The 23,355-nt window shown below is 45.8% G+C and overlaps 1 protein-coding gene across 2 annotated transcripts; it reads left to right on the plus strand.

Moving 5' to 3' along the window:
- The first annotated feature begins 9,036 nt into the window (after positions 1 to 9,036).
- Positions 9,037 to 14,641, plus strand: Rbm3 (RNA binding motif protein 3). Of its 2 annotated transcripts, none has more exons than XM_076562107.1 (7): positions 9,037 to 9,165; positions 9,741 to 9,858; positions 10,061 to 10,167; positions 10,787 to 10,892; positions 10,990 to 11,083; positions 11,422 to 11,507; positions 11,846 to 14,641. In XM_076562107.1, the coding sequence occupies exons 2-6, from the start codon at positions 9,756 to 9,758 to the stop codon at positions 11,480 to 11,482; spliced, it is 471 nt and encodes a 156-aa protein (XP_076418222.1). In that variant the 5' UTR covers positions 9,037 to 9,165; positions 9,741 to 9,755; the 3' UTR covers positions 11,483 to 11,507; positions 11,846 to 14,641. The 2 variants fall into 2 exon arrangements, with proteins under 2 accessions (XP_076418222.1, XP_076418223.1); XM_076562108.1 differs by having other exon boundaries at positions 11,425 to 11,507.
- Positions 14,642 to 23,355: the final 8,714 nt, after the last annotated feature.

A 23,355-nucleotide genomic window follows, 5' to 3' on the forward strand; every position in this document is an offset into this window, starting at 1 on the left:
AAAGGCGTGCGCCACCACTGCCCAGCTAGAAAAGATCTTATCTGTTCCCCCCCACACACACACACATTACCACGTAAAGCTGAGGGTGACCCTTAAAAGGTTCTTATCACCCCCAATGTTGGTGGAGAAGGATTAGTCACTTAAAGAGCAGGACAAAGGTATCTTTTTGTGTCCAGGGTATTCAAACACTGTGGATCTACCAAGTGCACACTGTAATAAGGGGTTTGGACTCCATAGAAGCCAAACATAAGAGTGTAAGGGCTTTCTGGGGACTTTATGTATTCCTTTCATCAGTAACTAGCTGACACCCTATGGGGTATGTCCTATTGTTAATGAATTCTGATTTTATTATTTAAAGCTGTCCTGGAACTTGCTTATGTAGACTGGCTGGCCCCAAACTCAGAGATCCGCCCGCCTCTGCCTCCTGAGTGCTGGGATGAAAGGCGGGCGCCACCATGATTGGCTTTCATGTTAATTGTATGTGTATGGCTGTTTTGCCTACATGTATGCCTATGTACCACTATGTGCAAGATGCTTGCAGAGGCCAGAGAACGGCATCAGATCCCCTGGAACTGGAGTTACAGAGAGTTGTGAGCTCCTATTAGGGGGCTGGGAACCAAACCTGGCTCTTAAAACAATGAGCCATCTCTCCAGCTCCAAGTACTGATACTTAAGGGGTCATACAAGTCAGTTCTGTGTATGGACCTTTAGAATGCCAATGAATCCATTCTGTGAACAGGAGGCTTGGGCTCTGAAAGGCAGAAACCTTTACTTTTTCTCTAGGATACTTGGACCTTCTGGTCCATTCCAAGATGGCAAGAGATATAAGCTGCTGAACCCGCTGGGAGAAACTCCAGAGGAAAACACAGGTTCCAGGGCTGACAAGAGGGCTCAGTGGATAAAGGCGCTTGCCACCAAGCCTGAGAAGCTGCATTTGAGCCCTAGGCCCCACATGGTAGAAAGAGAGAACTGACTCCTGTAAAGTTTCCTCTGACCTCCACATGTACTCGCCACCCCCTCCCTGATACACACAATGAATAGTGTAATAACAAATAGGTTTTTTTAGAGCCAGGCAGTCGTGGCGCATACTCAGGAGGCAGAGGCAGGTGGATCTCTGAGTTTGAGGCTACCTTGGTCTACAGAGCGAGTTCCAGAACAGCCAGGATTACACAGAGAAACCTTATCTCAGAAAACCAAAAGTGTGTGTGTGTGTGTATTTATATATTATATATGTATATAAATGTATCAAATATATAAATACATATACATATATTCACCCCCATAGACCAGGCTGGCCTCAAACTCACAGAGATCTGCCTGTCTCCTGAGTGCTGGGATTAAAGGCGTGTGCTGCCACAATTTATTTTATATATATATATATATATATATATATATAATTTTTTCCTAAAGAAAACATGGGTTCCAGAAATTGTAGCACCTCATGTAGACCCATGAGGGCATAGAAAGCCATCTTTTTTTTTCTTTTTAATATTAGCCTTTTTCTTTTATTCAGCTTAAAAAATGTATTTGCTTTTAATGCATTGGTGTTTTGCCTACATGCATGTCTGTGTGAGAGTGTGGGATCCTCTGGAACTGGAGTTACAGACAGTTGTGAGTTGTCATGTGGGTGCTGAGAATTGAGGTCCTCTGGGAAGAGCAGCCCGTGCTCTAACCACTGAGCCCTCTCTAGCTCCATAGGAACTGGTATGTTTTGAGAGACAGATAGCTGGAGGCAGCAAATACAATCTAGACTAGGGGGATATGCAGGTTGTTAGGGCTCTGTCCTTTTCTCTGCATTGCTTTGGAAGTTTTTGCCTGCTCTCTTACGGAGGAAATCATCCAGACCCAAGCAAGTACAGGTGTCTAGATGGCTAGTGTGAAGGCAGCAGCTATCCTAGGGGAAGAAACGGGCAGCCAGTGGCCATCAGTCTCCCAGATGCCAGGACTGCTGGATACTCTGAGGGAGACCACTTCCTTCCCCCGTCCCCTCCGGGACAGGGTGTCTCTGTGTGTAGCCCTGGCTGGCCTCGAACGCAGAGATCTATCTGCCTGCCACTGCCTTCCAAGTGCTGGGATGAAAGGCATGCGCCACCACTGCCCAGCCGAGACTATCTCCTTTTAAAGTGATTTTTCCTCTGAGGGTTTGATGACTCCTTACTAGAACATTTGCAGATGTTAGGAAAGCAAGTGGGAGTGAAAACTAATTCTGTGGTGCTAGGAGCCATACAGTCTGACTCATCCCTCACACTTCTCTTCGCCCCTCAAAGTCCAGGTAAGTGAACAGGTAGGGTTTGGTCTCTGCTTTCCTCACTGTATTTGGCCAGCTAAAGCAGCAAGTAACTTCAGTTCAGTATGAGTTCCAAACTTAGAAGCCCCAAACAACAAGGATTTATTTATTGGTCTTGCCGTTTCCAAGGGTCAGGAATCTGGAAGTCGCTTAACTGGTGGCTTTGTCCCAGGGTTCTTTCTGAGGTTTCAGTTGACTTGTCAACCAGGACGCCTGACTTAGCTAATGGCTTCACTTGCATCATAGGGCTATTGGCAAATGGTTTCAGTTCTTAGTACCTGAGCCTTTTGGTGAGGTTCCTCACAACGTGGGACTCACGCAAGCAGATGAAATCGTGACCAAGACCCACGTTACAGGTTACAATGCCTGTTCAACTCTGAGAAACCAAAGAATGTGCAGACACACATGCACACACAGAGTCTTCACCTCATCATGTGCAGGCAAGCTGCTGGGATTACAGGTCTGGACCACCACACCCAGCATTTCGTAGTGCTAGGGATTGAACACACAATTTTATGGATGATATGCAGACATTCTCCCAACCGAGTTCACTCCCAGCCCTCCAATTATATATTGTAAGTACAGAAAATGAAATGTTAGGACTAAGTCCTGATGTAATAGTAGTTACCAAAAAGATTTAAAACAGATTCTCAGAGCTGGAGAGATAGCTTAATGGTTTAAAACACCGGCTGCTCTTCTAGAAGACCTGGGTTCAATTCCCAGCACCCACATGGTAGCTCACAACCATCTGTAACTGTAGTCCCAGGGAATCTGACCCCCTCTTCTGGCCTCCTGGGACACTAGGCAAACACATTATACACAGACATACACACAGGCAAAACACCCAAACACTTAAATTTAAAAAAGAAGCAGACCCTAACTGCCATTTTTTAAAGTCCAAGTGAGGCATGGTGGCGTACACTTGTAATCCTAGCACTTAAGCAACACAATCAGATCCTGTCTACAAAATCAGTGGGGGTGAGTCGGGGTGAGATGGTTCAGTGGATAAAGGCACTTGCTGCCAAGCCTGAGGGCCAGCGTTCGATCCCCAGGACCCACATGGTAGGAGAGAACGTCCTTCCTGAAAGTTGTCCTCTGATCTCAACGTGTGGGCTCGCTCTCTTTCACCCTCCACCCCCATTACACACAAGATTACAAAAGATAGAGAAGATTCACACAGATGGATAAGGAAGATATGTCTACCACAAATACAGTTTAAGCTTGGGATAGATAGATCTATAGATGTTGGTATACTATATGTATCATTTCTATCTTAATTTGCTTTCTATTGCTATTGATAAAGACCATGGCCAAAAGCAACTTGGGGAGGAAAGGGTGTATTTCACCTTACAGCTTACGTCATGAAGGAAAATCAAAGCAGGAACTTGGAGGGAAGAACTGAAGTAGACTTCGTGGAGGAATGCTGCTGTATTAGTCAGGGTTCTCTGGAGTGAGAGAACTTACAGAATGACAATATATATATATTTATATATATATATATATATATATGAAGGGGATTAGAATGACTTCCAGGCTGCAGTCCAGCTCCTCCAACAATGGCTGGCTGTGAACAGGAAGTTCAAGAATCCAGAAGTTGCTCAGTCCAACAGGCTGGAAGTCTCAGCCGGTCTTCATTCAGTACATGCTGGAATCCTGAGGAAGCAGGTTCTAATGCTAGTGAAGGAATGGACTTGCCAGCAGGGAGAAGGCAGACAGGCAAAGGACAAAAACTTCCTTCTTCCATGTCCTTAGATAGATAGGCTTCCAGCAGAAGACTAGAGGTGTGTCTTCCCACCTCAAGACCCAGATTAAAAGCATGTTTCTTCCAGCCTCAAGATCTAGATTAGAAGTGGATCGTCCTAAAAAAAAAAAAAAAGAAGAAGAAGAAGAAGAAGGAAGTGGATCTTCCTACTTCAAATTAAGCAAAAATTCCCCTATTGGTGTGCCCTCCATTTTTGGATTTTAGTTAATTCCAGATGTGGTCAATTTGTCAACCAAGAATAGCCATCACAGCTGTTTACTGGCTTGCTCTCTGTGACTTGTTCAGCCTGCTTATACAACCTAGAACCATCTTCCCAGGGATGGCACTGCCCGAAGTGGGCTGGGCCCTCTTACATCAACCATTTTTCAAGAAAATGCCCCACAGGCATGCCTACAGGCCAAGCTAATGGAAGCATTTTCTCATCTGGGGGCTCCCTCTGCCCAGATGACTTTAACTTGTGTCAAGTTGACAAAAAACAACAACAACAACAAAAAACCCAACACAATATCTATGTAACCTTCTACTTAAATGGGAAAAAGTGCCTTTTATATTAGCAGTTAAGAACTTAAGTACTGTTAGGGCACAAAGAGGGTCTCAGTAAACCCAAGAGCATAAATAGTAAAGGCTGTAGGCTTAGCTAAGTGTTACAGTATTTGCCTAGAATGTACAAGGCCCTGGTTAGAGCCTCAACACTACAAAAAGGGGGAGTGTGTGTGTGTGTGTGTGTGTTCTCTGACCATATGTAATAAAACTAGCAATAACAGGAAGCTAGAAAAAAAATCACTCCCAGTTTTGCGACACTAATCCTTAGATGAAAGACAAAATAAATATTTAAAATAATAAAGTATTACATGCAAAATTTGTGGAAAAAATTTTGATTAATAGAAGAAAATATATAGCTTTAAACACATTCATCAAGAAAGAAAGGAGGGGCTGGAGAGATTGTTCATTGGTTAAGAGCACTGGCTGCTCTTCCAAAGTTCAATTCCCAGCACCCACATGATGGTTCCAGCTTCTGTAACTCCAGTCTAGGAAATCCAGTGCCCTCTCCCGGCCTCTACAGATACCAGATGCATATGATGCACAGATATACATGCAAACAAAACACCCACACACATAAAAATAAATTTTTAATTTAATTTTTAAAGAAAGGAGCCAGCTATGGAGCCTGCACGGGACTGGACTAGGCCCTCTACATAGCAAGACAGTTGTGTAGCTTGATCAGTTTAAGAGGCCCCCTGGCAGTAGGATCAGGATCCATCCCTGGTGCATGAGGGGGCTTTTTAGAGCCCATTACCTATGCTGGGACACCTCGGGCAGCCTTGAGGCAGGGGAAGGGACTTGGACCTGCCTCTACTAACTAAATGTACCTCCCCATGGGAGGCCTTCCCTTCTTGTAGGAGGGAATGGGGGGTGGGTTGGGAGGGGGAGGCTGGAGGGGCGGGAGGAGAGGGATCTGTGATTGGTATGTAAAATAAAATTTTTTTCTTTTTTTTTTTTTTTTGGTTTTTCGAGACAGGGTTTCTCTGTGTAGCTTTGCGCCTTTCCTGGAACTCACTTGGTAGCCCAGGCTGGCCTCGAACTCACAGAGATCCGCCTGGCTCTGCCTCCCGAGTGCTGGGATTAAAGGCGTGCGCCACCACCGCCCGGCTAAAATTTTTTTCTTAATTAAAAAAAAGGAAGGAGCCTGGCACGGCAGGGGTAGGAGGACCTCACAGTCACAGTTGTGACTTAAATTAAGGACAACTTGAGCTAGATAGTGAATTATAGACCAGCCACCGTTACAGAGCAACACGCGAGGGAGGAAGAGAGGAAGCAAAATGATCTAAGCATTCAACCCAAGAAGTCAGGGGAAGCTCGGTGGCTTCGGCCTGGAATTCAGCACTTAGAAGGCAGGGGGATTACCTGGCTACATGAGACCCTGTCTTAAAGAACAACCAACCAAAAGCTGGGTATGGTAGCACATGTCTTTCCTCTTAGCACTTGGGAGGCAGAGGCAGGCAGATCTCTAAGTCTGAGGCCAGCCTGGTCTATATAGCAAATTCCTGGCCAGACAGGGTTACATAGTAAGACGCTGCCTCAAAATAAAATCCGCAGTGATCTCCAGTGTCACTCCAGAGGCTGAAGCAGGAGGTTGACTTGAGCCCAGGAGTTTAAGGCCCCCTTAGGAAACTTAGCAAGATCCCATTTTCAAATATAAATAGAGTTGGTCATGCACATCTGTAGTACTAGGGAGGAGAACCGAGAGTGTAAAGCTATCCAGGGCTATGTAGTGAGTCCCAGGCCAACCTGGAATACATAAAAGAGACCCTGTCTTTAAATAAAAGAAACATTTATTTCATCTTCTTTGCTGGGAAGATTCTGGTGATGTATTAGCTATCAATTGACATCAAACTACCACAAAGGTGACCAGACTACATCGGCCATAATGCTGAGTGCAGGTAGTTCTAGTGATGCCCAACAGGCAAGGGAACTAGGCCCAGTTCACAAGTGGAGCTACATAGTGAGACCTTGTCTGTCTCAAGACAAAACAAAGAAAGAAACATCCCCATGGTTTGGGAAGGTCAGGATTCTGGGAGTGGCTTAGTGAGATGGCTCTGCTTCATATGCTCATAGGGGTGTGGGTCCACTTCTCAGACAGTTGTTGGTTTGTCAAGAGTAGCCCTCCATGCCACTTTAGCCCCCTCTGGAGGGCTACTCTTGACAAACCAACAACCATTTCACAGAATGCTCAGCCTGCACGAGGGAACAGAAAACCAAACTGCCTTTTTATGGGCCTGGCTTGAAAATGACATACTAGCACTTCAGCCTCGCTTATTCTGTTCATTACAACTGATCCACTAAGTCCAGTCCACACTCAAGAGGCAAAGGAACTAGGCTCCAATTCTTTCGTTAGGCATTTTTCTTGGAAGGGTGTGTGTGTGTGTGTGTGTGTGTGTGTGTGTGTGTGTGTGTGGCTGATTAGGTAGCCTAGGGTGGCCTTGAATGAAAGATCCTACTGCCTCAGCCTCCCCAAGTGCTAGGATCACTGTTTGAAGTCATCACACCCAACTAACATGCCAAATCTTAATGGGAGCAACATCAGTGTGCACATACCTTAAAACCACAGGTAACATCATGATGTTATTCCCCGAATCTTTACATAAAATGCAGTTCCAAAAAACATCCATTTTTTAAAAAAATTCTTTATTTTTCTATTATCAGCTTGATACAGTATAAATTCTTATCTTAAGAGTGAAATGTTTCATTGAGGCTTGCCCAGTAATTGAGTAAAACCAAAACTTAAAAGCCACAGTCATCCTAGGTCCCCCCTTCTATATATGTATATGTATATAGAACCCATGGTTCTGTGGGTTGCAGCCTGATTGTTCTTTGCTTTATATCTAGAATCCACTTATGAGTGAGTACATACCATGTTTGTCCTTCTGGGTTTGGGAAACATCCATTTTTAAAAAATAATTTATTTAACTTTATTTTATGTACATTGGTGTGAAGGTGTCAGATCCCCTGGAACTGGAGTTACAGACAGTTGTGAGCTGCTATATGGGTGCTGGGAATTGAACTCAGGTCCTCTGGAAGAGCAGCCAGTGCTCTTAACCACTGAGCCATCTCTCCAGTCCCCAAACGTCCGATTTTTGTTCACTGTTCCAATACTGGGTTGCACCATGTAGCTAAAGTTAGCCTGGAACCTGTTAAAAGCCTCAACTTTACAATTCTGCTTCAGTTTCCTGGTAGATGATGGTGAGACATCTGGCCCAAAGGCACAGTAAAACCAGACACAGCTCTCCCCTCTGCTGGGATATAAGTCAAGGGACTTGCACATCCTAGGAGAGCACTCTAAAAGCAAAACTATAGAGCTAACAGAATAAGTTGTAGAAGAGTATCTCTGCGACTTGGGGGGGAGGAGTTCTTTAAAAATACAGACAAGGTGGTGTGACCCCAGCACTGGAGAGGCTGAACCAAGAGGTTTATGAGTTTCAGGCTATCTTGAGCACAGTGAGGTATAGATCATAGAGTGAGAAATGATTAAATAAAAAATAAATGTACTTAAGTAAAGATATTACTTACAAATTTAATAACACTCAAATCCCCGAAAAAATCACTGAGAAATATGGGACCATAGATGAATAGCATCTGAAGCTTAACAAATCTACCAGTGTTGGGGTTGGTGGTGGAGTAGGGGACAGGCCTTTACAAAGTTGAACAAATTCATTCTATGAGTGAAAAATGTAGAGTCCGTGAAGGCAAACAAGTTGTTATTAGACACTGAAGGCTGGGAAAGACCAAATTGTCAGGCTGTAGACTCAAACAGTGCTTGCTTTGGATTTCACTATGTATTGCAAAAGTCAATCCTTTGGATCAAGAGCTATTCTGATTAGAGAGCAAAATTCACTCTGTGGGTTGGCTTTGCATCCTTTGAGGATAAGGTACCTGTTTTTGCTGAAGAAGGCATATCAGGCTTAAAGAGACTGTCAGATAAAGATGAGAGCTGACGTCAGAACTGAGGAGACACCAAGAGAAAGGGTCCCATAACTCGGCTAGGTGTTGGGCAGAGATGATAAAGGGGTAGGGGTTAAGCCCTCAAAACATGTGGGGTCTGACATCAAGAACTCTGAAGGTGATGACTTTAGGGACATGAGGTTAAAGGACTAGAAAGTAATTAAGATTGATTGCTGAGGATGGTAGTTCATTGGCACTGACCTACTGTCAGTCAGGACTTCCTATCTATCGAAGGGGGAAAATGATGTCAAAAGCAGTGAAAATGACGTCAGGGAGGAAAAGGCTATATGAATCAAACCATCTGTAGATGGAAAGGGGGGTGCAATCTCTAAGCTAGTAGAGAGATGCTTATAGTAGGATGCACTGAACTCATAAAGTTCGCCTCTATTCCCGGAAGCAGCAAGGCAAATTGCTTCCTCCGCCTTCCTCTCCCACCACCCAACCCCCGCTGGCCTTAACCAATGAGCACGCACGCCGGGCCGCGCTGGGGGACGTTCTGTGACGTAGCTGCTACGCACGCTTTATCAGGCGTCTTCCCGCGCGGCAGCCTCTCTGTTCTCCCGGTCCCGTAGAGCTCGCCGTGTCTCCAGCCCTTGTGACTTTTCATTTTTTCCAGGTAAGCAGCGTTGGGCCTGCGCAGGGGTCGGCCCTCGCCCACTGCCCGGCCCGCCGGGGGCGGGGGCCGAGAGTAGGAAGAGTAGCGGCCGCTGACACGTAGGCTCGAGCTTCTCCGAGGAGGCCGAGGCCCAGGCTCGAAGGCAAAGCCCCCCAATCGTGCGACTGGCGTGCTGCGTGCGAACGGGAGGAAGGCCGGAAGGGACGGGCTGGGTCGGGAGCGGCGGTGAGCACGCGACCACCGAGACCGGCTGTCTCCTCCCACGTGACGGCCGCCATCTTGTTCTGCGGGGAAAAGAGGAAATGCAAGGCGCTTGTGGGCCTGCGCGGCCGTACAAAATGACGGGTGGGGCGGTGTGGGCATGCGCGGCAGCGCTCGTCAAATGGCGGCCGGGCTCGCTCTGGCTTGCCGGTTCCCGCCTTTTCTGTTGGGGGTGTCCTGCCTGCCGTTTGATTTCTTTCTGTGAACCCACTTTCTGTGTTCCCTGTAACTCTCGGTCTCCAGCAGGTGTTTGACATCTCGCCCCTTCCCCGCCTTTACTATTTCCCCCAATGTCCCACATGCTCGCCCCGTAGGATTTGCATTCTGCCATGTCTTCTGAGGAAGGAAAGCTCTTCGTGGGAGGGCTCAACTTCAACACCGATGAGCAGGCACTCGAAGACCACTTCAGCAGCTTTGGGCCTATCTCTGAGGGTGAGCTATGGAGCAGCCCGCGGGTGGAGGAAGGTTGTTGGATACAAGCTAGTTTTCAGTCTGGGACTTACAACCGGAAATTCTCCTTAACTTCCTGTGTTTCTAAGATGCAGTCAGGCTACAGGATTGGGGGTGGGAGGTGTCCGTTCTCTTTGCCACTGCAATGTTAGGGTGCTAACATTTACATTTCTGTCCCTCCCAGTGGTTGTTGTCAAGGACCGGGAGACTCAAAGATCCCGGGGTTTTGGCTTCATCACCTTCACCAACCCAGAGCATGCCTCCGATGCCATGAGAGCCATGAATGGCGAGGTGAGGCCTCCTGCCTCCAGAGGAGCCTTCTCCCTGTCTGCCACTTTCTCCGTCCTTTCTGTTTTCCCTCTATGTCTGCCAGGGGCAGCGTGGCCACCAAGCCCCGCAGTGTCCACTCACAGGAGCATGACTGCCTTCTGTTCTAGGGGGTGGAGGGCAGCGGCAGACAGAGCCGGGCTGCCTGGGAGGCGACGACTGGTCCTGCATGAGGCCGAGAAGCCACCTGTGGATGGTTGACCTGCTCTGGGCTTAGGTAGTAGAGTCTGCAGACCTGTGGGCCTGGCCCGGAGAGGACCTCGTGAGTCTTCTGGGATGGACTCGGAAGCCTCAAAGCAAGAGAGGTGTCTAGCCCTAATAGGCGGGCAGCTTAGAGTGGGGAGGAGCACTCGGCCTGAGTTCAGTCGAGATGTAAGTAGTGGATTCAGCTCATGTGTGGGATTCTAGAGCTCCTGCTGAAGCCATTCTGGTCCGAGGAGCTTGTTCTGGAACGTGGCACCCAGAATTTGGTGCCCAGCAGGAATTTCTGGGCTCTTGTCCACTTGCCTGTGCCCATTCTTCTTCGTCACTGCTCTGACTGACAGACAACCCTTCCTTGTGTCTGTCTCCTTCCCACACCTAGTCCCTGGATGGGCGCCAGATCCGTGTGGACCATGCAGGCAAGTCTGCCCGGGGAAGCAGAGGGGGTGCCTTTGGGGCCCATGGGCGTGGTCGCAGCTACTCTAGAGGTAAGTGCAGTGGTGGTTTGATTATGAGATGAGGCAGAGAGCTATTTGTTAGAAGCCCATGTCTGAACAACTGCTATTTTTAAATACGTCTCTGTAGGTGGTGGAGACCAGGGCTATGGAGGCGGAAGATACGACAGCCGGCCTGGAGGATATGGCTATGGATATGGACGGTCTAGAGACTACAGTGGCAGGTGGGTGCTGAGAGGTTGGGATAACTCTGGTATTGGTGTTCTCAATAATGCAGTAGCCTAATATTTATATCTAGCTTATGCTAAAGATGGTAATTTTTACATAGTGTTCATATGCTTCATGTATTTTGCTTACACTTTTTAAGTTTTGTATTGTGTGGCTTGGATATATCATAAATTGCTCAACACGTGCCAGGCCGTGGGTTTAATCTGCATCAGCATGAAGAAGTAGTAAAGTTTGTATTGTAAATCCACTATTATGAGATTGACGTGTCTAGTTTTTAATGTTACTGTCTGCCATGTAGAATGTATTCCTGTAAACCAATTCCGCTTTTTCCCAGAAGCCAGGGTGGTTATGACCGCTACTCAGGAGGGAATTACAGAGACAATTATGACAACTGAAATGGGGCATGCACACGATATGTAGGTGAGCCCCAAATATTGGCCCTGCGTCAAACTCTTCATCAGACCCTCCTGGCCTGGCCCTTTGCTTTTCTTCTGGCCACACTACCCTTTATCTCTGCTGCATTGGTATCCTGCCCAGCCAATCTATGAGCACCATTTGGCTACTCTCGCTGTTAGGTGCATGCCAGAACTAGTAGGGGGGCGGGGGTTGGGGGTGTCCGAAAAGCAATCTTCTGCTCTGTGGAGCATGGTAGAAATAAAGAGGTGGTGTGCAGCATCTTTATCAACTCTGGGAGGTGAGCATGTTATCAGCCTGTTTCTTCCTGACATCAAAATTCTACCCCTTCTTACTATTCTCAGATACACAAGGAATAACACTTCTGATCCAGGATCGTCCTTCCAAATTGCTGTATTTATAAAGATTTTTGGAGCTGCGCTGAAACATCTGTTTTAGTACATCAAGTTCTATTTTTGAATTGAGCTCCCAAGGTAGTTTGTTAAAGACCTTTTAGAAAGCTCCATGTATTCTTGAAACATTTTTTCCCTTGTAAAGACAACTTTTAAGACATTGGTTATGGTACCAATATTTTTTCTTTTGTTAGTTTTTGTTTAGGTTCAGGATTGTTTCTGGCCAAAAAAAAGTGGCCAGGCTAATGTTTTTAAAATTAATGTGTATTTAGGGACATATGAAAAAACTTGTATACAATGTTTATCATGGCCAGAAAGTGATTTCTGAATGTACCTATGAGCAATCTGAATCAAGATCATGATTACCTAGAGATGTTTTTTATTCAAGATTATTGTCCTGATTATATAGAAGAGCTTCTTGAAAATGTTTGTGAATGTCATTTTTTTAATACTGGAAGAAAAGATATTCTGTTGTGTCTGATGTGTTTAGGATGTCCTTTATGGAGCTAATTAAAAGATGAAACCTGAACACAAATCAATACTGATAATGCTTTTTCCTTGTTCAACCCAGTTTACTCTGTAGAAAGAACTACAGGCAAGTCAGGAGGCTGGAAGCTTGCAAGTGTAGTGGGATGGCCAGGAACTGCGGGAGGGTTGAGCCTTGAAGTAGAAATTAGGAAGGTTTAGATTGCTTTGTGGGTGTGTGGTGAGACAAGCTTGAACACAATTCCCTTAGGGCTAGAATTGGGGTTTCTGACGTAATTTCTTGGTCCTTTTCACAACTATTATTTCCTTTTCTGAGCACAAGGTGGATACCCTCCCTACTTGTATGATTGTCCTGAGAGCATGACCACCTTAATCTCCTGACATGGGATGCACAGAATAGTGCATTCTCCTTTCCTTAAATGATGGGGGTTGTGGGGGTAGAGATGTACTGAGTGACTTTATGTCAGGCCTAAGGGAAATGTGGTTGGAAAGGGGGGATTAAAGAAAGTTCAGACTGGATTCCGAGTTCTGATCTCACATGTGGGCTCTACTTCTCCCTGCTCTTTGACCTTCGGGGAGTCCTTTGACTCATGCTTCTCATAGCGTAGTGGTCCACATCTGGGGAGGTAAGTCAAATGGCTAAGTGTATAAGGCCACTGAGTAGAATCACGGAGGTTGTCTTGAGTGAGAAGCCAGTCATGGCCCTTGTGGAGGGGAGGAGTCTATCTGTAGTTGCGCACGAACCTTGAGTGAAGATTCTAGGGGGATGGCTTTGAGTCCTGTGGGCATTAGTCCTCCATTAGTTCTAGTTAGAATGGAAAAATAAGTTCTGTCCATGGTTGTCACCTGGCTAATGCTTGGCCAAATATACCACCAGGTTGCAGACTCCAGAACATTAAACAGTTTGCTTCATCCTTGGGGCATGGAGGTGTCTCTGGTCTCCCCCAGCTAACAGGGACAGGCCCCAAGGGTCCTCCTTTCTCCCACCCAAATGGTCATGAATTTGCTTTGGCAGGTGGACGAAGACTCAGGAACTTCCCAGACTTCTGCCTCACCCACTGAGCCAGGCCCAGATTATGGGGCATTGTGGCTAACCCCACCAGGTGGGTACTTGGTCTGAGGAAGCATTCTATGCTGGGCCTTTGGGGAAGTAAGGTGGTGGGAGATGGCAGAACCACTTCCTGCCTTGAAGCTGGGGGGTGGGGAGGACATACATTGTCACCCGAGGTAGTGTTTCATAATCAACCATAAAGTGACTACAGCTGGATGATTTTCCTCAGGGAATGTGTGTCTAGATATGTAATGTGTATTATATATAGATACACACATAGGTAAATAGATAGTCAACAAGAACCATGAAATAGTCTCTGATTTCTATAACAGTTGCTCCACCTTCCGGACAACTGAAGCTGTATTGTAATAATTTAGCTGTGCAAAGTCTGTCTCTGTTTATTGTGAGACAAAGGACCCAGAAGACCCACTGCAGAACTTTGGTCCCACAGACCTTGGTAGAACTCAAATTTGAGGTTCAAAGCCCCTCAAATTGCCAGTGGAAGGGATTGGACCTAGAGCCAAAATAGCAGATGCCATAGTCAAAGCATCTTGTTTCTAGAATTACAGGAGTGTGATACATTCTGGGAACTGAACCAGGGCTTCCTGCATGCTAGGCTAGCAGCATTTTAGCAGCTGAGCTATCTCCAGCCTCCAAAAATATTTTGAGGCCCTGCTTCCTCAGTTTCAGCATTTAAAATGGAAACTACTTATCTCAGTAGGCTGGGTTTTCAATGGAACATGTCTAAAATGGACCAAATTCCTGAGGAATGCTGCCACACCCCTTGGCCACATTCTGCATTGAAGGCATGTAGGATGTGTACTATGCTTTTTCCAGAGGTATTGGATGAAAGTAATTTCTGTGCTTACTTAAGGCATGTGAAAACATTTGGTGACAATTGGCCGATATCCTGGTTTTGCCCACGTAGCAGAATGAAGCCTCCTAGTCCCTTCTCAGCTGCCTTCCTCCCCTTCCTCAGCTCAGGCTCTATCCCTTATTTTCAATTCCTGGTTCACAATGATGTAAAATTTACTATTCTGGGGGTTAGACCTGACAAAGGTTTTAGAACCATTACCCAATTAGCATGATTATGGTAAGGCTCTTACTGTGGGTTTTTGAGGAACTGCCCTAGGTCCTGTAGATTAGAAGGTGGGACTTGTAAGTAATTTATCTTGTTAAATCATGGCATTCCAAATAAATCTTTCTTAATATGCTGGTGTTTTTTATTTGGGGAATGGTTTTGCTGGGGATTGAATCCAGGGCAAGCAAGGTCTTGGTATGTGTGAAGCCCATCATTTTACTGATCTTGTGCTACAAATAGAAAAGCATCGTAATTTAACAGTAAAAATTAGCACGCCTATGAGAAACTATTTGGTAAAAGAAGAATACAACATTAATGCGCATTGGAATTGAAAATTTGTGAGCTGTAGTTGCTTTGGTTTAGACTGATACCCTTTTGGAATTTCTTGCAATAGTTCCGGCTCTCATGAAACTATAAACCAGGCTGGCCTTGAACTCACAGAGATCCACCTGCCTCTGCCTCCCGAGTGCTTGGTTTTTTTTATTATTTATTTATTTATTTTCTTTTGGTTTTTTTGAGACAGGGTTTCTCTGCGTAGCTTTGCGCCTTTCCTGGAGCTCACTTGGTAGTCCAGGCTGGCCTCGAACTCACAGAGATCCACCTGGCTCTGCCTCCCGAGTGCTGGGATTAAAGGCGTGCGCCGCCACCGCCCGGCTGGTTTTTTATTTTTTAAGATGGAACTTTTGTAAGCCATGCTGGCCTCATTTAGCTTCTACTTCCCAAGTGCTAGGATTGCAGGCACATTTCCTTTTCAGAAAGCTTGAGTCCATTATTATTCCTGTAGACATTTTAACTTATTGCCAAGATGGTATACATTTAAGGCGTAGGACATCGTTTGGTAAGTAAGCATAGTTACTATCAAAATAATTGCCATATTTACTGCCTTGGTATAATAGAAATGTGATTTAGTCCACATATTTTAAGTGTATGCTGCAGTTTACTGTGCTGGTGCTGTCTTCAGGATGAAAACAGGACTTCAAACATTAGGTGCGTATGCTACCCCTGAGCTATCTCCTCAGCTAATCCTTAACTGCCTTTATTTAAAGGTTGACTACTACCCTTTATTATGCTTCTGTTGGGTCCATATCTTGGCTTTTGTGAATTTTATAAACAAGTGCAGATTTTTGTTATATAGATATCTTTATTTCCCAAAATGATTGTTTTAATTTAGGTCTGTATGTTGGTTCTCCTGGATATCAAAGGCCTCAGATTGCCCTGGGGCTGAGCCACCAAATGGTGTTGTGAGCTAAACTCAAGTCATCTTGGAGAGCAACAAGGACTGTTAAGATCCTGGGCCAGTTTTCCAGACCTCTAGAGAAACTGGTTTCTCTCTCTCTTTTTGTTTTTGCTTTATTGTAACACTGGTTGACCTCAACTTGTAAGGGCTGGTGAGATGACTCTGGGCCTGTTCCCAGGTCTGACTTGACCTTCAGATCCCACAATGTGCTAGGAGAGAATAATTAATATGAGAGAGACACAGGCTGTATGTGTTATGACATACACCTACACATAGAATTTTTTTTCACATAAAATTTTATACTTTATTCTTTTATAAAGAATGTGATATTTGATACATATAGTAAACAGCAACTGAGACTTTCTAATGCTCCAACAATTTTACAATCTTAGCTCCAAATTCAGCTTGTTTACATTCTAACTCCATCGTCTTCAGATTTGGCTATTTTCAGTCACTGACCACATGTGCCAAGAATTTTGTTTTTGTTTCGCTAAATATATGGCCAAATGCACTACAGTTAGTTATATGTCACTTAGGAAGGAAATACATACTCAGATGTGTTCAGTGATTTCAAGGTGTGTAAGTATTGAATGTCCTTCAAAAACCAAATATTGGGGTTGGGGATTTAGCCCTGGGTTCGATCTTCAGCTCAAATAAATAAATAAATAAATATCGTTGGCTAGTATAATCTTTTTTGGTTTTTTGAGACATGGTTTCTCTGTGTAACAGCCCGGGCTGGCCTTGAACTAAGATCTGCCTGCCTCTGCTGGGATTAAAAGTGTGCACTGCTGCATTTTGTATTGTATTTTCTGTTTGTCTAAGTTTTAAGTGTCCTTTTGTTTTCTTTGACCCATTGGTGATTTAAAAGTAATGTCTTAGGGCTTCTACTGCTGTGATACAACATCATGGCCATAGATAACTTGGAGAAAAAGTTTGTTTTGCTTATGCAGTGCATTAAAGGAAGTCTGGGCGAGAATCTAGAGGCAGGAACTGGTGCCAGTGGAAGAGTCCTTACTCACCTGCTCTTCGTGACTTACTCAGCATGCTTTCTTAGAGGATTCAGGACCACAAGTCTGGGGTGCTACTGTCCAGAGTGGAGCAGGAAGACCTCAAGAGCTCCTATCACTAGCTGAAGACTTGATGGCCATTTTTAAGGGCAGTCCCTGGTCTGTAGACCATGGGCACTGTAGCACATGTTTCTAATCTAGAAAGCAGAAGCAGGCCCATCTCTAAACTCAAGGCCAGCCTGTTCTCGGGAGTTCCAGGACAGGGAGGATAGTGCTACACAGAGAAACTCTGTCTCAAGAAAAAGCAACAACAAAACCATTGTATTTCTTGATGTTCTTGATGGGGGAGGCCCAGGCCCAAGCTGGAGTTGACTGGCTTGAGCGAGTGCAGGGAACCACAGCTGCTGTGAGTTGATGAGTGTAGTGGGCCTAGAATGTCTAGAAGGTACTAAGTCCAGGCCTAACAGTTTTGGCTCTTAAAATCTTTTTACCCACCAGGCAATGGTGGCACATGCCTTGAATCCCAGCACTTGGGAGGCAGAGCAAGTGGATCTCCGTTTGAGGCCAGCCTGGGCTACAGAGTGAGTTCAGGATAGGCTCCAAACCTACACAAAGAAACCCTGTCTCGGGAAATAAAAAACATCTTTTCACCCACTCTTTGGGGAGGGCCCCTTAGCCTTGGAAAATATGTGATAATGTCCCTTCAGTTTCCTAATCTCTACACAGATACTTACCTCTGTGCTTTGACCAGTTTCTGTGTTAGCCGTTATTCTCTGCCCATTCTCTGTTCATGAGGGCTGCACTAATCTGAATAATTTGGAGGGCAGATAAATACAGTGTCTATTTAGCAAAATAATATCTTGGCTCTTGGGATCTGCAAGCTCTGTACAAAGGGCTCCTGGCCATATTTACAGGCCCAGTCCTGCATTATCACTTAGGAAGTGGACCTTAAATCCAGTCACACTTTAGGGGCTGAAGCAGGAAAATCCTGTATTCTAAAACAGTCTGGGCCAACCTAAGTTAAACTCGAGAAGCTATTTTAAAAATATGTGAAAAGTATTAGGGGAGTTGTTCATTTCTCCACCACCCTGGAATGTGATGGACAACTCATTTCTGCCATCCTTTCTCATGTGTGGCCTCCAAGGCCTTCTAGGGGATGGGAAGGAGGATGGCTCAGTCTGTGAAGTGTTTACTGTGCAAGCTCAGCATCTGAGTTTGGGTCACATAAGCAAGCCAGAGCAGGGCACACCTCTAATGCTAGCGCTGGGGAGTTAGAGACAGCTCCTGCTTTCTGCCTAGATGAGCAAGCTCCCAAATTCAATGAGAGCACTGGTCTCCGGTACAGGAGTTGTGTGGTCAGCCATAAAATACATACATATGAGTACATATGACTGTAGGTTTGGGAAGGGGAAAATGTATTTTAGTTTCAAAAAAAAATTTAAAGATAGAGTGTGATTGAGGAAACTAGACATCTGGCCTCTGTACACAAACAATTATGCATATGTTCACATACACAGAAGCTCCATAGCCTGGCTTCTCATCTGGTTACTTCAGGCAAAGGAAGTCCTTCCATCCTTCCAGCCCAGCATGGTAGCCTTTAATCCTAGCACTCTGGGCAAAGGCAAGGGGGTTTCTGAGTTGTCTACAGAGCAAGTTCCAGGACCTTTAGGGTTAACACAGAGAAACCTGGGGGGCGGGGCGGGGGTGGGCAGCGATGATGACACACTATATAATGTAACATTTAGGAGTGAAAGCCTGAAGGATGGGACAGGAGGCCAGGATAAGTAAGAACACTTAAGTGACAAGTGTGAAGAAGAGGTTCCTAGGACACGAATTTGTCACAAAATTGGGGACTTCTGAGTAAACATACTCCCGGAATGGATTTCTCAGCTCAGAGGAGACAGATGTGAAAACAGGCTGGGGACTTAATATTGGAGATATACAGAGGGAGAAGAGAAATAAAGCACGATTGTCAGCACTATTAGCTGGCTACCAGAGGTTGGCGATTTCTGCAGTCCAGAATAAGGAACTGTCTGCGTTGACGTCTGTCTGTCTCAATACCAATTCATGCTGGGCGGTGGTGGTGCATGCCTTTAATCCCAGCACTTGGGAGGCAGAGCCAGATGGATCTCTGTGAGTTCGAGGCCAGCCTGGGCTACCAAGTGAGTTCCAGGAAAGGCGCAAAGCTACACAGAGAAACCCTGTCTCGAAAAACAAAAACAAAAAACAATTCATTGTTTTCTGCATCTGTGGCTATGGGTAGGAAACCCCTGTGGGGGTTCAGTTTTCTCATCAAATTCGAACACAGCTGGGTGTCACGATGCATATCTGTAGTTTCAGCTACTAGAGAGACTAAGGCAGGAGGACCATTTGAGCTAGGTGTTTGGGACCAGCTTGGGCTATGTAGCAAGATTCTGTCTCACAACAAAATGGGGAGGGAACTGGAGACATGATTCAGTAGTTAAAAGCACTTGTTACTCTGGCAAAAGACCTGGGTTCGGTTCCTAATGCCCTCTATTTTCAGGAGATTTTCACACCCACTTCTGGACTCCGGAGGCACCGGTCATGCATAGAGTGCACATACATGCAAGCAAAACACCGAACATAAGTCCACAAAATAATTTTAATGAGTTTAAATGTCATGCTTATCTTCTTAAGGCTGCAACAGTCGCATAAGGTAAATGTAATGAGGGCTCAAGCTGGCCAGGTAGTTAGTTCTGTTGTGCTCTTTTAATTCCAGCATGGGGTGGGGGTGGGTGCTGCAGAGCAGACGGATCTCTGAGTTCGAGGCCAGCCAGGGCTACAGAGAATCCCAGTCTTAAAAAAAAAAAAAAAAACGCCAGGTGGCAGTGGTGGCACACGCCTTTATTCCCAGCACTTGGGAGGCAGAGGCAGGCGGATCTCTGTGAGTTTGAGGCCAGCCTGGCCTACCAAGTGAGTTCCAGGAAAGGCGCAAAGCTACACAGAGAAACCCTGTCTCGAAAAAAAAAAAAAAAAAAATAGCTTGGGCTGTGAGGACGACTGGGTGGGGCCTATCCTAGGAAATCAAAGACTGACACTTGAAGAGCATGGGTGAGCTCAGCATGAGCTGCAGGCCTATAACACAATTTGAGAAGCTGCAACAGGAAATTTTCAGCAAGTCTGAAGCCAGCCTGATACACACATCAAGTTCTAGGCCAGCTAAGGTTACATAATGGGGCTCTTTAAAAAACAAACAAAACCCACACAGGTGTAGCAGGGGAGAAAAGTCAGAAGCTGTACCCACTTCGGCTATAATGGCTGACAGGTAACCCAGGGCACCAGAATTGAGGCTTTAATTCCTGGCTCCTGAACTCAGGACGTTGATTGTTTTTAATTAAGTTTTCTACTAAACCTACATACCACCCACAGATCTCACCTCCCACCCCTAGCCCTCCCTCCCAAGCCACCACCCATCCCCACATCCTCCAAATCAAGGTGTCCCGTGGGGAGTCAGCAGAGACCAGCACACTGAGCTCAGGCAGGTCCAAGCCCCTTCCCACTGCACCAAGGCTGTGCAAGGTGCCACACTGCAGGCACCAGCTCCCCAAAGCCTGCCCATGCACCCGGGATGGATCCCGAACACACCCACCCCACCCCCGTGCAGGACATCTTCTTTAGCTGACATGTTCACCCCTAACTCAACACTAACCAGTCTGACTAGTGATTTCTGCAATTGTTTGTATTTGGCAGCTGGAACAACAGCTTGGTGAGAGCAGGGACCATTTTGGCTGGGTTGCTGCTGTTTTTTCTAGGGCCTGGCACCCAAGGAGGATGAGAAATACTTTTGCAGAAAGCTAGCTCGCTCTTTGTTCCAGGAGACCAGGAGGCTTTCCTAACTGTGAAGGAATCTTGTTTCTGAATCAGGCCCTTTCTGACTTGTCCCTATGAAGACTCAGGTTTGTGAAAACTCTGGTTTTAGAGACAGGTAGTTTGCCCATCAGGAAATGGTGAATACCTGCCCCCGCTCACCCCAACCCGTTTCTCTGTGCAGTCCTGGCTGTCCTGAAATTCACTCTCTAGACCTAGCTGGCTTCAAACTCAGAGTCACCTGCCTCTGTCTCCTGAGCTCTGGGACTAAATATGTGTGCCATCACCACCCAGCAGGAAATTTAACTTGTGATTTTATGCCTCAATCCTCACTTGCCCCATTTGGAGGAAAAAGTCAGGGAGGAAAACTGTGAGCTGGGCTGTAGTGGTACACACCTTTACTCCCAGCATTTGGGAGGCAGAAGCAGGTGAATCTTGAGTTTGAGGCTAGCCTGGTCTACAGAGCAAGTTCCAGAACAGCCAGGGCTACACAGAAACCCTATCTCAAAACAAAGAATTCAATGTCTCCTTCTAATTGCACCTCAGCTCTACCGCTCCTCCCATTTCAGTACCTTGCCATGGTTCTTAGTACACCTCAAGCCACCTAGACTTTCCTTCAAATAATGTTCCACTCTGTCCCCTGAAGTTAGATTTCAGCAGGTGGTAGTCATGAGAAGTACACAGCCCCCCCCCCCATGTAGTCCTGTGCTTTTCTTTGCATTTTTAGGCTTTGCAGGTCAGATAGGCAGGAAACACGAGGGGAGGATGAATGTGGAAGATAAATAACCTGCACTGGCCCAGTTGCTATTGTCCTGAGCGTCATCTTCAGAGTCGTGGCTTACCTGTCTTCAATCTTCTTTTCTTGGGCTGTGACCTTAACTCATCCGACAGTAAAACTGCCCTGGATCCTGTTAAAGTCAATGGGGCATGAAAGCCCCAGGGGGCTGGAGCTTTTCGAAGTCACCATTGTAACTGGTCACTCAACCTCCAGGAGCTCCTTCTCATGACTTGATACACACAAGACTGAGACTCTCCCTCCCTGGCCATTAAAGCAGAGTTAAATCGGCCTTTCTCAGCTACCAGCTAACTGCCTGATCATCAGCTTGTTCAAACTAGTATATAATATCATGAGAGCAAGTAAATGATTTCAAAATTGAAAAGATGCTGGGTGGTTAAGAGCACTGACTGCTCTTCCCGAGGACCTGGGTTCAATTCCCAGCATCCACATGGCACTTCAAAACTGTCTGCAACTCCAGTTCCAGGAAATCTAACACCTTCACACGGACAATGCACCTAAAGTAAAGTTGATTTTTAAAAAAAGGAAAAGAAGCTGGGTGTTATGGAGCACAGCTTTAATTCCAGCACTCGGGAGGCAGAGACAGACGGATCTCTGTGGAGGCCAGCCTGGTCTACAATGAGTTCCAGGACAGCAAGGGCTACATAATAGACCCTGTCTAAAAATAAGTAAATAAAAAATAGAAATTGAAAAGAAAATTGTCCTGTTTGTGTGTGTGCCTGCAGAAGCCAGAAGAGGGCATCAGATCCCCTGGAGCTGGAGCAGGTAGTTAATGAGCTGCCTGGCATGGTCTCAGGAGCTGACATTGGGCCCTCTGGAAAAGCAGCAAACCCCTCTGAGTTTTCAATAAATGTTGAGCCATCTCTCTAACCCCTAAACATTGAAAGTTGCCGAGTAAGTGCAAGAGGTGCCTGTAGTTCTAATTAATATGACCTCTGCACCTGAAATACCTTGACAGATGGGTCCACTAAGTTTTATTAAAAACAGTAAATGTGGGCCGGGCGGTGGTGGCGCACGCCTTTAATCCCAGCACTCGGGAGGCAGAGGCAGGCGGATCTCTGTGAGTTCGAGGCCAGCCTGGGCTACCAAGTGAGATCCAGGAAAGGCGCAAAGCTACACAAGAGAAACCCTGTTTCGGAAAACCAAAAAAAAAAAAAAAAAAAAAAACAGTAAATGTGAATGTAGGTCACGAAGCTGAAAGGGGACCATGAGAGGGGGCAAAAAGTTGCTAAAGAAGAAAAGGGGGTTACTGGGCAAGGAAGGGTACAGAAGTTGGGGAGATGCCAAAATGGGGGAGTCAAGAAAAATTGTATTTTAATTTTTGTGTGTGAATGGCACGTGTGTGCAGGTGCCCATGGAGACCAGAAGTGGGCAGTGGATCCTTTGGAAATGGAGTTACAGGCAATTCTGAGCCACATAATGTGGGTGCTGGGCTGTGGGATCTGAACTCAGGTCCTCTACAACAGCAATGGTGCTCCTAACCACTGAGCCATCTTCTCAGCCCCCAAGAAAAGATATATTTGAAAGTACTATAATAAAACTTAAATATTGCATGCTCATTTTTTTTTGAGACAGGGTTTCTCTGTGTAGCTTTGCGCCTTTCCTGGAACTCACTCTGTAGCCCAGGCTGGCCTCGAACTCACAGAGATCCGCCTGCCTCTGCCTCCCGAGTGCTGGGACTAAAGGCGTGCGCCACCACCGCCCGGCCCTGTATGCTCATTTTTAAAAATAAAAATTTAGTATCTATTCCAGGTGCTAGCCAAAGCTCTATATGTATTAACTAGTCTAACCTGTACCTGTGACACAGGTTTTTTCACATGGAGAGACTGAGTCACAAACAGGTTCTATGACTTGCCTGAGATCAGCAGAGCCTCTCCTAGTGGCCAAATTATAGTCTTTTCAAAAAGTTCACTGCTTCTTGAAATAATAGCAAATATTCTCGAAAAAGCTAGCACAAACCTTTTGTATTGATGTCT

This window comes from Peromyscus maniculatus, chromosome X (assembly GCF_049852395.1).
Source record: "Peromyscus maniculatus bairdii isolate BWxNUB_F1_BW_parent chromosome X, HU_Pman_BW_mat_3.1, whole genome shotgun sequence".
Taxonomy (NCBI): domain Eukaryota; kingdom Metazoa; phylum Chordata; class Mammalia; order Rodentia; family Cricetidae; genus Peromyscus; species Peromyscus maniculatus.

Bases quoted from the DNA above. Each gene is read 5' to 3' on its own strand.
- Rbm3 (XM_076562107.1), top strand. From the start codon at position 9,756: ATGTCTTCTGAGGAAGGAAAGCTCTTCGTGGGAGGGCTCAACTTCAAC. The intron at 10,893-10,989 runs GTAAGTGCAGTG...ACGTCTCTGTAG, and splicing joins TGGTCGCAGCTACTCTAGAG to GTGGTGGAGACCAGGGCTAT. The intron at 11,084-11,421 runs GTGGGTGCTGAG...GCTTTTTCCCAG, and splicing joins TCTAGAGACTACAGTGGCAG to AAGCCAGGGTGGTTATGACC.